The sequence below is a fragment of the Hyla sarda genome, chromosome 1 (genome assembly GCF_029499605.1).
Source record: "Hyla sarda isolate aHylSar1 chromosome 1, aHylSar1.hap1, whole genome shotgun sequence".
Classification (NCBI taxonomy): Eukaryota; Metazoa; Chordata; class Amphibia; order Anura; family Hylidae; genus Hyla; species Hyla sarda.
This window is the reverse complement of record NC_079189.1, coordinates 482,651,141-482,667,108: the sequence shown is the minus strand read 5'-3', so window position 1 is coordinate 482,667,108 and position 15,968 is coordinate 482,651,141. Positions and strand designations below refer to the sequence as shown.

General features: G+C 39.5%; 1 protein-coding gene across 10 annotated transcripts in view; it reads left to right on the top strand.

Annotated features, from left to right (window-relative positions):
• Positions 1–15,968, top strand: part of GRAMD2B (GRAM domain containing 2B) — a 154,326-nt gene that overhangs the window by 134,964 nt on the left and 3,394 nt on the right. For all 10 annotated transcript variants that reach the window (XM_056537321.1, XM_056537327.1, XM_056537322.1 and 7 more), the window contains 6 exons: positions 712–783; positions 7,192–7,269; positions 7,815–7,926; positions 9,522–9,629; positions 9,710–9,788; positions 12,469–12,573. In XM_056537321.1, the coding sequence (XP_056393296.1) occupies positions 712–783; positions 7,192–7,269; positions 7,815–7,926; positions 9,522–9,629; positions 9,710–9,788; positions 12,469–12,573 (554 nt within the window). The remainder of the gene's footprint in view (positions 1–711; positions 784–7,191; positions 7,270–7,814; positions 7,927–9,521; positions 9,630–9,709; positions 9,789–12,468; positions 12,574–15,968) is intronic.

The window sequence follows — 15,968 nt, the reverse complement described above, 5'->3', positions numbered from 1 at the left end:
ATCACTTAGTTAGCTGATTATTGGTTTGCTTGGATCCCTATGGAAAACGACGCAATTTTTTTTATTTTTTTATTTTATTTTTAGGATTCTTAATGCAGTAGCCATCTTAAAATCTCAAAAAAAAAAAAAAAAAGTAACATTATTTGTTCCTGACATATCTGGCACATGCTGCTTTCTCCCTTCTTTCCCTGCAAGGTCCCTTGAGCAGAAGTCTCAAAACTGTGGCCCTCTAGCTGTTGCAAAACTACAACTCCCAGCAACAGATTTTGGCTTTGGGCATGCTGGGAGTTGTAGTTTTGCAACAGCTGGAGGTCCACAGTTTAGAGACCACTGCACTAGGGACAAGGCATCACTTGTCTACCTTTACAGCCCCTTGGCCAGAAGTTGCTGTGTTTCTCCCCATGCCTGGTATTTGCAGGCACTCGGTGCCAGTGCCAACCTGTGAAGCTCTGGGCACTTGCCTTAAGCCTCTTGGACATGGAGTTCACCAAAGTGACAATATTTTGTGTAGTCACCATTATTTTTAACCATCATTTCCACTTAGGGGTGTAGTCAGGTTTGTTGCCAAGGCTTAGACATTAATAGCTGTGTGTTATCTCGAGGGGACAGTAACATTATATAAAGATTCTATCTATATGTGTATATATAGTTTGTATGTATGTATTTCCAGTCTAGTAAAGTCAATTTCTAATTTGTACACATTTTTTTCAGTTCATATTTGTGTCTTTGATGTCTCGAGATTCTACCTACAAGTTATTAAAATCTGTGTGCAGCCATTTAGATGTGAGTATTTGCATCAGACTTCTCCATTATATCTGTATTTGCTCACGTGTGATTGTGGCCAGCTCCAGATGGGACAGTGATATTTTTCAGAGAATATTTAATACTTGTAAAGGCTATGGATATGTTTATGATTTTTCTTTCTTTTTTTCATTTTTATTGCATCTGACATTTCATCATGGCATTTTCCTTTTGTTTATCATTATTGCCATCACAAGGGGTCATAGAATACAATTTCACTTGTTTATCGTCTAAGCTTCCATTATGTGCCTGTGAATGGACAAGTTAGAATTTTTCTTCTAACTCAACATTAACCTTGTGTTCCCTGCCAGAAGCTGGTTGCTTTCTTGGGTCCCAACTGTCAAGTGATGGCTTGAATCCCAATATTAGTAATTTAGCAACAGTGTCTGTAATAGTGTAGTGGACATTTTTCAGGATTATTCATATCAATAATAAAGGGAACCAGCCACCATGAAAATGCTGTTTAGCCTACTGACCTCATGTTCTAGAGCAGAAGTAGTTGAGCAGGTGACTATTTTCCCACAAAATTATATGTGTGTGTGTGTGTGTGTGTATATATATATATATATGTGTGTGTGTGTGTGTGTGTGTATATATATGTGTGTGTGTGTGTGTGTGTGTGTGTATATATGTATATATATGTATATATGTATATATGTATATATATATGTGTATATATGTATATGTATATATGTATATATGTATATATGTATATATGTATATGTGTATATGTATATGTGTATATATATATATATATATATATATATATATATATATATATGTATATATATACACGTATATTTTATTTTAAATATTTCTTGATCGGTAGCTATTACAGAGCTTGTACAAATTTACTTAATCTTAAACATCATGCAATACTCTGTACCCTATAACAATAAAATAACTTAATTTACTTATTCCCCCATTTCTTCCCACCCACCACCCTTTTGCTCCTCAGATCGGAAAAATGTATAGTCTAAAATAAATATAATATAAAAAGTAAAATAATTTGTATATCTCAATGATCTTTTGATCTTGGGATCTTTCCAATGTTGTGTTATTGGCTTCCTCACACTATATATCGCGTGTCCCACTGCGGTCTTTTAAATATTAATCTATAACCATTTATCAGTTTTGCCTGTTGACAGTTTCTTTTTACCCTTTTTTTTTTTCACTTTGGTTTTCGTGGACATGCACCAAATTTATGATTTGGTGCAAGTTGTAATTTTGGCACAAATGTTGAAATCAGCTGTTCACAGCACCTTTTACACAGAAGTTACCACCACAGAGGACGCGTATTTTACCCTGTAGAGCAGCCATTTCGGAGTCCCTCCTGCAGTATATCAGCAAGCGACATGAGTTATTTTCTTTTGTGGTGTTTATAGCCACCATGTGAAATGGATTTTATTTTCAACTTGGGTATTTTTTAATTCTTTTCTTTGGTTACTTTAGTGCAGTGGTCTTCAACCTGCGGACCTCCAGATGTTGCAAAACTACAATTCCCAGCATGCCCGGACAGCCGTTGGCTGTCCGGGCATGCTGGGAGTTGTAGTTGTGCAACATCTGGAGGTCCGCAGGTTGGAGACCACTGCTTTAGTGCTTACCTTTCCTGAACCTGTGTGGCCATGTCCAGTGCTGGCTCAACGGAGGGTGAAGGTTCCTCAGAGACAACTATGTCACAGGATAGCATTGAGCAGCCCTGGAGGCGTCGCTGCTTTCACAAAAAATGTTATGTATTTTGACGCCTTTACATTTTCTGACATGGTTATGTGTGTTTTCCATGCGCAAAATTTCTTGGCGGTGATTTGCGCCAAAAAAACCTAAAGGTGCAAAATTGCGCCAAAGTTTGGCGTAAATGATGAATTACTGACTATCAAAATCACACGGTCCTGTGTATGATTTAACTTTAAAGTTGTAAAAATGACAGTGGAGAAAATGCGCCAAACTTTGGTACAAAAAGACACTGCGCCAAAGCATTGCGCCAAAGTTGCATTAAAAAAAACACCTAAATCCTTTGATAAATACCCTCCAATGTCTTTACATATCCCAATATGCATATCTTTTTCCATAGGGATTTTAATCTTAAGCACCTCCCCGATATAGTTCAATATATCCTTCCAATACTTTAGATACACACTGCCATAGCATATGGTTAAGGTCCGCCTCCTCCCAAAGGCAACATTGGCAGATTGAATCCTTTCTGTATCCAATTTTGAAGAGAGGCCGGAGTTTAGTATACTCTGTATAGAATATAGAATTGTGATAGTCTGGCTTCCTCTCCCAGAGCCTGGTTAGGGACAGATCTCAGGATCGATTTCCATTGCGCATCATCTACTTCCGCCTCTATCTGCCATTTTGCAAAAGCAGGGGCTAAATACCCCTCAAAAAATTTGTCTAATAAGAATTTATAAACTTTAGCTATATTGCCAGTTTTATTTTGTTCCCTTAATAAATGACCCAATATTAAAATTGAGTATTATCTCTAGTCTCTCAATTTTTATTCTGGCTCATAATTACATGTCTTAGAGATTAGTGAAGTTACAGTGATTCGATTTGTCACAAACGTCTCGGCTCGGCTGACTTTAGCCTGCACAAATGAGTTCAGCTTTCAGGTGCTCCGGTGGGCTTGAAAAGGTGGATACAGTCCTAGGAGAGAGCCTCCAGCCCACAGGAGCACCTGAAAGCTGAACTAATTTATGGAGGATAAAGTCTGCAAACGCCGAGCCGCTAGGTTCGTATCGAATCACTCTAACTTCACTCATCTCTAGTCTTAATTGTAAATATTGAAAAAAGAGATAATGTGGCAAATGAAAATGGTCCTGAAGATCCGAAAATGATCACCCTTATATAAATCTTTCACCCATATTACTCCCGCTTCCTTCCAGTTATCAAATCCGCATAATTTTTCTATCTCTATAAAGCATGATTATCCCATAATGGGGTATAAGTCATTAATCTTCCCAACCTCTCATTTGTTTCACTTTATCCCAAACTTTGGAACGAGATTTTGTTATGAAATTTTGGAAGAACTTGTTTTTTCCTATGATTGACAAAGATATTACTAAGGGGCCTTCAGGTAGATGACAACTCATAATTAAGGTTATACTATGATTATGTTGTGGATTATCCCACCCCACTACATGTGGACACTAGCCCTCATTTACTATTGCAAACCCGACATGTTTTTTGTCAGGTTGTGCGCCAGATTCTGTACTATTGTGCCAGAAATTCTGTGTCTGCCAGATTTTGTGCCAGAATTGAAAAAACCCAGACTAACTCTCCATTTTGCTAAGAGAACCCGAAAAAGGGGCATGACTGCCGGGAAAAGGGCGTGGTCTCTGAAAAGGGGTTTGTTCCTGACATTTTCACAAAAACCCAACATATTTACTAAGGTTTCCACATAAAATATGGTGGATTTGAGCTGAGGAAAACCAGACAGATCAGAGCATGTGTAAAAAAGCAAAGTGTAGGGAAAGTGGAGAATGTAGGGAAACCTTAGTAAATACCGTGGAAAATAAATTGTAGGGAATTTAAAACCCACAAAGAAACCTACACTCCTCTCTTAGTAAATAAGGGCCACTACTGTGCTGCCAAAAAATAAAACCAGGAGTTTGGTAACGCAAGCCCACCTTCCGTTTTAGGGCATTATAAGTAAACTAGTTTTAACTTTTGGTTTTCTGCCGTTCCAGATTAACACTCTGAATTGTGTATGTATTTTTGGGAAAAAACTAAATGGTAGCCATATGGGGGAATTATGTAATACAAGAGATGGGGCATATATATAATTTTAATAAGATTCACCCTCCTTATCACAGATATAGATAATTTTATGCCAAGCTATGCACTTTAACACATTTTTAACAGGGGTAATAGGTTTAGTGCTTCATATTCAGATTATATTAGGGGATACCTAAATTCCAAGATGGTTAATCTGGGTAACACATGGTTAGATACTAGTCTACAGAAATATCAGTAGGGGGCCAATCCAATAGCATTAAAGGAGAACGCCGGAAAAGAAAATTATCGGCCATAAAAAAATGAACTGGTACATACCTTCCTTCTCTCACCCGGTGCCACCGGTAACCGCCTCCGCCGCGATCCTTTTCCTGGTTGCCGGTCGTCGGCGAGTCATACTGCACTCAGCCAATCACCGGCCGCAGCGAAGTCCCGACTCGGCTGGCGATGGGCTGAGCGGCAGTGTGACATTTACGGCCCTGGCAGCAGGTGCCGGTGTAGTGAATTGTGTGTCTTGAAGCGTTCTCACACTGCCGCTCAGCCTATCGCCGTCCGAGTCAGGACTTCGCTGGGGCCGGTGATTGGGTGAGCGCAGTATGACTCGCCGACCACCGGCAACCAGGAAGAGGATCGCAGCGGAGGCTGGAGCCAGTTACTGGAGGCACTGGGGGAGGGAAGGAAGGTATGTACCTGTTTATCGTCCATACTGCCGGCAGTAAAAAAAAAAAATTTCCTATTCTGGAGTTCTCCTTTAAGAAAGATTTTTCTTAATTTATACATATACAGGAAAGCTTCCCGACTCTTCGAATATGATTTATTGCCGCTTTGAGCGAAGGACCAGTGCCATTTACAAATGGCAAAGAATCATTTGCGTATAATTCCATCTTGTTTATATAAGATACATATCGTAAGCCCCTTATCTCCGCCACTGATCTAATAAGTTCAGTAAGGGGTTCTATTGCAAATAGCAGAGGGGATAAAGGGAAACCTTGTCTCGTACCCTGAGACAGTGTGAAACTTCTCCATATACCCCCATTTGCTCTTATACAGGCTTTCGAATCTTTATCTAATAGTTGTACACATTAAATAAACCTGGGCCTAAAGCCAAATTCCTTCAGAGTAGCCCAAAGATAGGGCCATTCCACCCAATCAAATGCTTCCTGTGCATCCAAGGAGAATATGGCCCCATCTTTGGGGGAGTCCGAAGGAACCTGGAAACTCAAAAAAAAAAAAATATATATATATAAAAATAAAAAATAAAAATGCTGAATGTTAATTGAGGTAGATCTTGATGGAATTAATCCAGTTTGATCAGAATCTATTAGTTTTGTTTTCTTGTTTAACCTAATTGCCAATATTTTTCCTAGGATTTTCACATCACTGCGCTGCTAGAACAATATCTGATTATTCCCCACTGCAAATAAAAATATGCCCTCAGCCTAAAAGTTAAACGTACTTTATGGAAATTAAATCTGTATTGGCTATCTATCTTGGGAGATGAGATTAGTTTAAAAGAACAGATCAGGGAATATTTTTTTGCTTAATACTAGTGCATCAATACAGGTTATATGGGAATCTATGAATGCTTTTTTTTTCCCTGTGTTATTTTAGTAAAATCTATCTCCTGGGGAAAAACGGAAAAGGGATGCTTTAGGTTAAGCTTTACATGATGAAGTTAGGAGAGAGGAGGCTAGGTTTGTGAAGGAGGAGTTGGCTGCCGCTCAACGAGCACTGAGGCTATATTTGATGGAAAATGCCCATAATAGGAAATGATGAAGAAACAAGCCTTCTATGCAGAAGAAGCCGCAGGTCATATGCTGGATAATATAGATCAAGGGCTCGGGACCCTGCGGCAGCCATCCCCTCTCTAATTGATGAAAATGGGTTGATAATTGATAATGACGAGGGAATCCTGCAGGTTTTGGTGGGATTCTACTCATCATTATATAGTAATCGTACAATTATAGTGGGGAATACGGCTTTTTGAAAGGTTAATCTCACTAAATTAACTGATACAGATCGGGAATCTTTGGATACAATATTAACTATAGAAGAACTGGAGGAGGCAGTTAACCTGGCCCCCAATAATAAGGCCCCAGGGGTAGATGGACTGCCGATAGAAATTCTTCTTCCAAAGCTTGCCACCCTTGATGTGTGAAGCAATTATAGTAGTAATCCCAAAAAAGGGGAAAGATCCTCAACTCCCTGAATTGCGTATGTGTGTATGTATATATGTACGTATAGCTTGTTTTTTCATTTAACATTCTGCTCAATCTGAACTGAGTCCAGTGGGTAGTACAACTAAATTACTGCCTTGCCTGTGAGTGTTTGTGAAGATACCAGTCAGGAGTCGAATAGGTAGTCCTAATGAATGACTAAGCCCAGAATAAGCAGTAACTTTTCATGGCAGTAACTTGTTCAATACCTTGCACAGCTCATATTGGCCTATTAAGGCTTAGTTGCTCTAATCCATACAGAGAAACTACAAACCTGTGACTTCTTACATGATTCCTAACACTTATACAGGTAAATTCATGGCAGTAACAGACAGCATCTGCCTAGTCTCCTAGGAGTCCACTAGTGTTTGTTTTTTATTTTTTTCTTGCTACATTGGTGAGCAGTGATTGAATGAATTACATTTTCTCTATTTTGTAGAATATTAGCACTGGAAACAGCCCAAATCCTTCCTTAGAAAACAGTTACAGAGGAGAGCGTCCTGCATCATTTCCCCTTGTAAGTGAAATGTTCTCAAGACTAATATAATGTTGAGGAGATTTTTTTTCCTGTAAACGTGTAACCTGTAAGTGTCCAGAAGCTTGTTGCACTGTGTAAAGTACTTTTAATACTTAATTTAAAATCGATGGCATATGTATAATGGAGGCTGGCCATGCAGATGCAATAGGGCCCTTGCAGAGGGGACCAATCCCTGCTTGGTCCTATCCCATTTCCTACTGTTGGGAAACTATGATGAAAGCATAATCAAGATAAAGTAGTAGTCCGGTCTGGAAAAACGTATCCCCTATCCTATGGATAGGGGATACGTTTCAGATGGTGGGGGGGGGGGGGGTTCCGACCGCTGGGATAGGGGATAATTTTATTCAGGACTGGACTACCCCCTACAAGATAAATTTCTGTCTTTTCTATGGGGACCCATTTCTTCTATGTATGCCACTGTCTGCTTTTTCCAATTTAGAAGAATTGTAATTGACTGGAGTCAGTTTTGATTATTAATTCTTACATTAAATTGTTTTACATTTTTTGTCTGCATATATTTTCAGGACCTCAGTGTAGATTTTTCAGAAATAGATGGTTTGGTGCAACAACGGAGAAAGGATTTAGAAGAATATAGTAGCACTGGCTCTCAAACCCCGGAGTCTGAACATTCTCAAGGTTAGTCTAATTTAGTGGTAGTTTTACTTATGTAGTCCCTCCAACTTATGTGAACATTTTAAGAAGGATCACCCATTTTTTTTATTTTTTAACCAAAGCAGTGAGTGATGGTGTCACAGCATAGTGTGGACAGCTGGTCATCTTTTTTTCTGTTGCCCCAAAACAAGACAGTGGGCCTCATTTACTAAGTGTAGGGTTTTTACTAGTGGGAAATGTTGTTTAAGGGTGCGTTCCCACAGGGCGTATACGCAGCGTATTTGACGCTGCGCAAAATGTATGGCAGCAGCGGGAAATACGCTGCGTATCCCTTGCTCACTATACACACAGGGCTTTCCGGCGGCAGCCCTATGTGTGTAGTGAGTTTTGGAGGCGGGGCCTTGTGCCGGCGTATCTGTGACGCGCGGCCCCGCCTCCAAAACTCACTACACACATAGGGCTGTCGCCGGAAAGCCCTGTGTGTATAGTGAGCAAGGGATACGCAGCGTATTTCCCGCTGCTGCCATACATTTTGCGCAGCGTCAAATACGCTGCGTATACGCCCTGTGGGAACGCACCCTTAGACTTGTAACTCTGTGATCCCCATAGTAAATAGAAATATTACAAGTCGGGAAATTTTTCTTACCAGCTTTTTCTAGGTGGAAATTTCCAGCCAGTTATTAAAAGGATTTTCTGTGAATTGAATAGTAAATTTGATGTTGTTTAACCACGCCCCCTTTGTGACAGACCGCACCCCTTTTTTGGCTTTTCACAATGCAATGTCGGGTTACTTGGATTTTCCTGGTGCACACTGTCGCCCAGTGTCTCAGACATGTGTCAGACACTGTCGGGTTTTTCAAAGTTATTTTGGTGCACAAACTAGTGTGTTTTAGCTCAGTAACTGAGGGCCAGTATGTGCTGAGGGAGGGGGGGGGGGGGTGTATGTTTAGGAAAAAGAGGGAGTTTTTAGGCTATGTGCCAAATGTACCTAGAAAGGTGCCATCAAGCTAGTCTGCCATTGTCAGCAGCAATTGGGCTGCTGTGTACCTGCCTGTCACCTCATGAATGCGGAGACTAATAACTGTAAGTCTGCTGTATTTTGTTACCACTTATTAACCATAAACCACACCATATACAACCTATACCCCTATTAGCTTTAATGGCTTAGTGATCCATTAATGATCAAAGAAAAAATGTGAAAACCTAAAGGGGGTTTTAGGCTACATTCACACTAAGTTTTAGAAATCCAGTGGGAAATTTTAAACGGCCGCTGCCGGACCTGCGCTGCATTCCTTCCGTTTGAATGAGCAGGCCAGAGTCAGTGACTCTGGGTGACTCATTTTTGCACCATATACGGTTTTGTTACCGGGCTGAAAACCATGGTCTGCTGAGGTTTTCAGTCCAGCAATAAAACAGTCACTATCTGACTCCGGTCGGCTCATTCTACTAAATGGTATGCGGCAGCAGCTGGTTTTTAAGTTCCCCCACTGGATTGCTAAATCATGGTGTGAATGCACCCTTAGTGTTATCCTGTTTTTTTATTTGCATTTTTTAAACCACTAGTTTGAACAACATGTTTTTTGTATAACACTAGAAACAATTTTCTTTTCCAATTCTAGATTTCCAGGAGCAAGAGAAGAATATTATTTCAACGTCTCCTACGCCTAGAATTTTGGATAAACCTTTGAAGGGCTCTGAAAAAGTGAAATTGCCTGAAGGAAGTATTGGTAATTTTATTTCTTTTTATAGTAAAAATGTAATAATAAAAATGTTTGTTAAAGAAAGTAAATACATTTTTTTTGCTTAGTTCACAGAAGTTTTTTTCGAAGAGTGGATTTTCAGCAAGTGACGTCTTTGAATGGTTTGCTTTTCTTCTATGCAGTTCTGTAAGTTTGCATTTTTATCATCATTATGAGAAACTGTTAAATAAAGCGTAAATACACAATACCGAATTCCTTATCATTCCAACAATCAGACTTCATTGAAATCTGACAGTTTACAATTAAATTAAAATGCTGTAGCAGGACCTATTCATTGACTAGCTCTGCAAGGTAGTGAGACCTAAGATTACTCAGGTTTCTGATATTAAATAGTAGTTATTAAAGGTGACATTCTTCTGGAAGAAGACAAATCCTTCCCAGTACTGTACCAATCACATCTCAGAAAAAGGCCCCTATAGATTATGTACAGTTTACATTTCTCAGGCTAAATCTTCAGATCAGTGGGTAAAAAAAAATGATCCTCATGCTAAAATCTGTTTTACACTAGTACTTTTTTAGATTAAAGATCTCAGTAAATGTAAATCTAAACTCAGTTTTCAACAAAGGGTCTACTCAAGGGTAGCTTATCACTGTGTGTGTGTGTGTGTGTGTGTGTGTGTGTGTGTGTGTATATGTGTGTGTATATGTATATATATAATCTCTCTCCACTGATCGGTGTAACCGTTCTTATAATTTGGAGGTCTCCCACTTTTTATTATAAACTGATAAACAGGGAACCTTTTAAAATTGCTTTTATTGCTTAAAATGATTTAGACACTTATCGGGTGTATATATTGGCCCTCATTTACTAAGAAAATCGGGTTGTAAGTCTATCTTGCTTTCTTACCCAACTGCTTTTTTCCCCTGGTATTTATTATTATGTCGCATCCTGTTTGCCGCACGTGGGTTTTGTTGGTTTTGGTTTCCAACTCCTCTGAGCTGTCGGGGAAAAAATCCACAACAATACAACAAATTCGGGTTGGAAACCTTAATAAATACGTAGGAAAGCTCAGATGTCGGGTTACGCCCCTTTTTCGGGTTTGGGAGAATCCACATCGGGTCCGTCGGGGAAAAAATGTTGCATCGTGTCGCAGACTGGCGCACGATGTCTGCGACATGGCACAGACAAAGATGCGACAAAAAAACCCGACAAAAGAGGTCGGGTTTAGAATAGTAAATGAGGGCCATTATTGTAGATCGCACCTTAACTGCCTTCTTCTAGCCTTCAACATAAAATACTTGAAGAGACATGTTTCTTGCTTCTGTCTTCTATTGTATTATGTTAGGCAGGGTTCAGACTGTGCATATGTTGTGCGTTGTTTTCTGTGCACTGACTTGTTGCAAAGTCAAGTGGTTATGATTTTTAAAAGGTGAGGAGGATAAAACAAAAGTGCAAAAACTGAAAAACCCTGCATCCTTAAGGGGTTAATGTTTGTACATTATGGGGACCACAATCTTGCCTAAGCAGCTGCTAAAAGCATTTAGAGAGATGTGTTACAGCAGCTACGTGGACATAGGCAACAATGGGCCAAATAGCTGATCTATTGACATGAATGGGATAACTTTCTAGACATGCCCTGTGATCTGTGCAAAGGTAATTATACAGGTAAGAGACGGCTGGTCCTTAAGACACCATTCACAATAGCTAAAAACTTATCTATATGACTAATGTTACCATACACTGCTGGGAAGTGATCTGTACAGAACAGGAAGTATTTTCATTAGTTTTAGGCTTTGTGGTCAGAATTATTTTGGAAAGTAAAAAAAAAAAAACACCCAAAAATTCTAAAACACATTAACATTAAAAACTTTAAATGAAACTTGCCATTAAAAAAAGGGGGCCACCTTTTTGTATTTCCCCATTTTTCCTTTCATTATACATGGTTTACACTTTTGTCTCACACTGAGCTGTGCCTGGTTTTTACAGTTTGCTCCGTTCTAGTGTAATTAGTTGAGTTTCAATACCAGACACATTTCAGGAACAAGAGTGACGTTTTTGTAGTGGACATATTCCTTCCAGGGCAGTACACGGACCTGGTGTGGAATAAATGGTATATTATACCACAAATAAATGGCAAGAAAATTCCTGTCCCTGTTATCAAGCTCCTAAAGGCAAGCCTGCCCCTGCCCAACAGTGGAGGAGGTGCCCCCACTTCAAACGATGGCTGACCACTCCCTGATATACATGTACCCCTGCATATGTAAAGTGTGGACCGACAAGTGATACCTTGTAATGCTGGCTTCCACCTCCACATGCAGTATTGCTATGACTTCACAAAACCTTCTGGAAATAATTCTTAATAGGGGGGGAACGCGTAGAGGTTATGTGAACTTCATATTGATGTATCTTATGAGGTTATGTGATTTTTATCTGTTGAACACATTGTTTATCACTTGTATGTGTATATACATATATATTCATACGTGTGTGTATATATTTATATATACACATACACACATTATATATATATATGTGTGTATATATGTATATGTGTGTGTGTGTGTGTGTGTATATATATATATTATAATTCTCATCTGACTGTATACACTTGTAATCCTGATCTAACAGAGTCCCATGTACACACATGTTGATGTTATCTCACCTATAACTTCAGTATCTCATCCCTTCTTACATGCTGTGCTGTTAACTTTATTTTTCTTGCTAGAGAATCTTTTTAATCAGTATTTATTAAATGTTATGTTTTAGAAGGGTACATACTTTGTATTGAGTAAATTGTTTAAACTTTACTACACTTAGTAATATAAATGTATTATTATTCAAGGTAGTGTCTTTCTCTATTCCTAGAGTGTGCATCCTGATTGTCTCAACCTTCTATATGCAGTCAAGAATTCTGTTTCTGGAGGAACGCCTCTCTTTTTTGGGCTCAGCAAGAGAAACTGCTTTGAAAGAGTAAGAATGTTCTTATGTAGTTTGAAAAAAAAAAATGGTACCATGCTGGACAGCTGAAAAATGCCTTGCTGTACAGCCACATGTGATAGAGGGAAAATCACGAGAAACCTAAGTATAGATCATGGCACTTTAAAGGGATACTCCACTGGCCAGCGTTCAGAACATTTAGTTCCACTGGCTGCCACGCCCCCTCCCATAGCCTTGCATTGTGGGGATGGGTTGTGACATCCCGAGGGGGGTGGCCGACCCCCGCCGCATTCGGAACTAAATGTTCCGAATGTTGGCCAGTGGCATACCTTTTAATGATTAACTGAAATTAAAGTGCTGATAAACAGCAAGCTTTTAAGACTGCATTGGTCTTTTGGTCTCCTCATACATATTTTATTATGTATAATCATAGGATGTTGCAGATCTTGAATACGTTTGTTCAATTTAAAAAAAAAAATAAAAAAAAAAATAAACAGTATTTTGTAGAGACAAGCTTTCGGGAGTCCTCCCTTTATCAAGTCAAAAGCATTTTTTAGCACATAAGAAAACACACAGGTTACATCTCACAAAATATGAAACAGATGTGGAGAATTCACACTAAGTTGGGCCATAAATTGTACAGCTATCCTTATCTGTAGTCCATGGTCCTATAGCTTGATTGTCTTCTCTCCTGCATCTCTCCATGTCCTGCTTTAATATAGACAAAAGGACAGGAGTTGAGCAACAGATTATCAACCCTAAGAACAAAAGAATGAAGCATGTCTTGCATGTCCTCTCTGGCATCTTCCTCAGAGGAAAATCTGGATGGCCCATATAGTCCTGCTGACATTGACCTTATTGTCTAATGTGTACAGCTATCTTTAGTTCCTTAGTGAATAGTAATGGAAAGGTTGTATTGCCTCTAAATTGTCAGTTCAGAGAGCTAATGACAAAACCTATGCACGTTATGTTAAAAGGGAATTTCAATATGTATGACGCCTAACTAGGATCAGACCTGTTTGTGTATTTTCTGTTTTATCATACTATTGGCTGGTTCCTTTTTGTTTAATTAAATTTATTTTCAGCAATATAAAAGTCCCATAGACAGTCTGTGAATACATAAGTAGGACAGTCATTGACAAACTGAGCACACTTTAAATTTGTTATACAGACTTCTATAATATTACACTATATAAGGAACCTGCTTCCAATACAGGTTGGGGGGGGGGGGGGGGGGAGAATCAGATCTCTGCACTCGCATCAATTTAAAGATAAGGGAATATTAAAGTATGAAATTTGTTGCTGTAATTTCTGAAGATCCCTTTCATACATCTGAATGGGTGTTTTATTTTAATTTTTTTGCAGTAAGCACCTGACTTTCTGCAGGACTTAAAACAGTACTCCTCCGGAAAACATCCACCGCTGGGGATCTCCAGTAATCTCCACTGCTGCACCCCAGTCATCTGGAGCACTGAGTTAACTCCGCTTCGTGCTGAATGACGGCGACTACAGCCGCCACACGTCATCCATTCATAGTCTATGGGAAGAGGCGTGACTGTTATGTACTAGCTGTCATGCCCCCTCCCATAGACATGAAAGCAGGGGGCGTGTCATGACGTCACAAACACGGAAGCTCCGAGCTTCCATGTTCCGGACGTCGCCGCTGCTGGCCCGGAGTTCACAGGGGTCCCGAGTGGCATAACCCCCATGACCATACATCTTATCCCCTTTTGGATAGGGGATAAGATCATTTCTGGCAGAGTACACCTTTAACTTAAAGGCTATATTGTTTCTCTTATTGAGAACAATAAAAATGTAAATGTATTTGCCCTTAGCCACTGGTATGTCTCTATCCCAGATTTGCAAAAAGTTAAAGGGACGAATACATTTTGCAGTGTTGGGAAGAAAACACAATTCTATTTTGTGTTGTGGCTATTATTACTAACCTTTTAGGAGAGACACATGTGAAAAACTAATTTGCACAGTGGCGCTCTTATCACATCTGAAAACATCTGGCTGTAATAGAAAATAGTTTGGAAGAAAACAGTTTTCTGCACTGCTTCTAGCCCTTAAAAGCAAAAGTGAATTTAAATGTAAGTTTGGGTTTCTTAGCTTTATTCGTGAATCAAGTAGATAACTATAAACTTCTCGGCTGAGTGTTCCCCTCGTGCGCTGTGCAGAAGTTTATTTAATGTACTTTATTCATGAATAAAGCTAAGGAAACCGGACTTACATTGTGAGTGCACTTGTCTTTTTATCTACCATTGTCATAATTTTAATACTGTCTTAACATAGTAGCACCACCGAAGTTTGAGATCCCCACGACAGCCATTGCATTATACTTGTACACTGAGAAGCGAGCGGTGCCGAGATTGTTGTTCTCTATACAGCTATCTGTTGTAATGGATGCTGCCACAACTATAGGAAAGGTAGCGTAGAATTGAGGTCACACATGATAGTACCCACATTGCATTTGCAGTCTGGCTCCCTCCCTGCCTTTTCTGTGCTCTGCACTCCTGCCTTTGTGCTTTTTCCACCTTTCCGTCCTTCAGTCAACCCTCTTCTGTCTGAATCCACTCTTGCTCAGTGCTGACATCTGCCTAAATGCCCAGTCCAGACACTGCACACTTAACAGGTAGACCCGATGCTGACATAACACAATTCTGAGGGCACTGGAGTCTGGGGTGCTGGCGCTGAGGTGAAGGAAGATTGGATGCAAGTGTCCCTGTATAGTGTTATGAGCCAAAACATGTTATATTAGCTGGGGTTACATTTTTAATTCCTGTTTCTGGACAGTGATCCTATAGACAATGTCAAAGGTGACAATGTATCTGTTTCCTATGGACCTTTTTTAGGCATGTAGGATGTATGTGTAGATTGCTGTTTTTTTTCAATCGGCATAGTTATGATGCCTTTTTTTTTTTTTCTTTGCATTTTTATGGTACCTTGTAAAATATCTCTCTATCTCTCTATCTCTCTATCTCTCTATCTCTCTATCTCTCTATCTCTCTATCTCTCTATCTCTCTATCTCTCTATCTCTCTATCTCTCTATCTCTCTATCTCTCTATCTCTCTATCTCTCTATCTCTCTATCTCTCTATCTCTCTATCTCTCTATCTCTCTATCTCTCTATCTCTCTATCTCTCTATCTCTCTATCTCTCTATCTCTCTATCTCTCTATCTCTCTATCTCTCTATCTCTCTATCTCTCTATCTCTCTATCTCTCTATCTCTCAAGCGCCTCCTGCTTGCATCTCGACATAGGAAATGCCAACTCTTAGTCAACCAATGGCCACAGTTGTAATCAACCTCAGCCAGGAGATATCCACCAGTCGGTAGTTGAGTGACAGTACATCCGTACATCTGTGGAGATTTTGTCTGGTTATCCTACCCTGTGTACATTTTTAATAAGAAAGGGATATCAGAAAC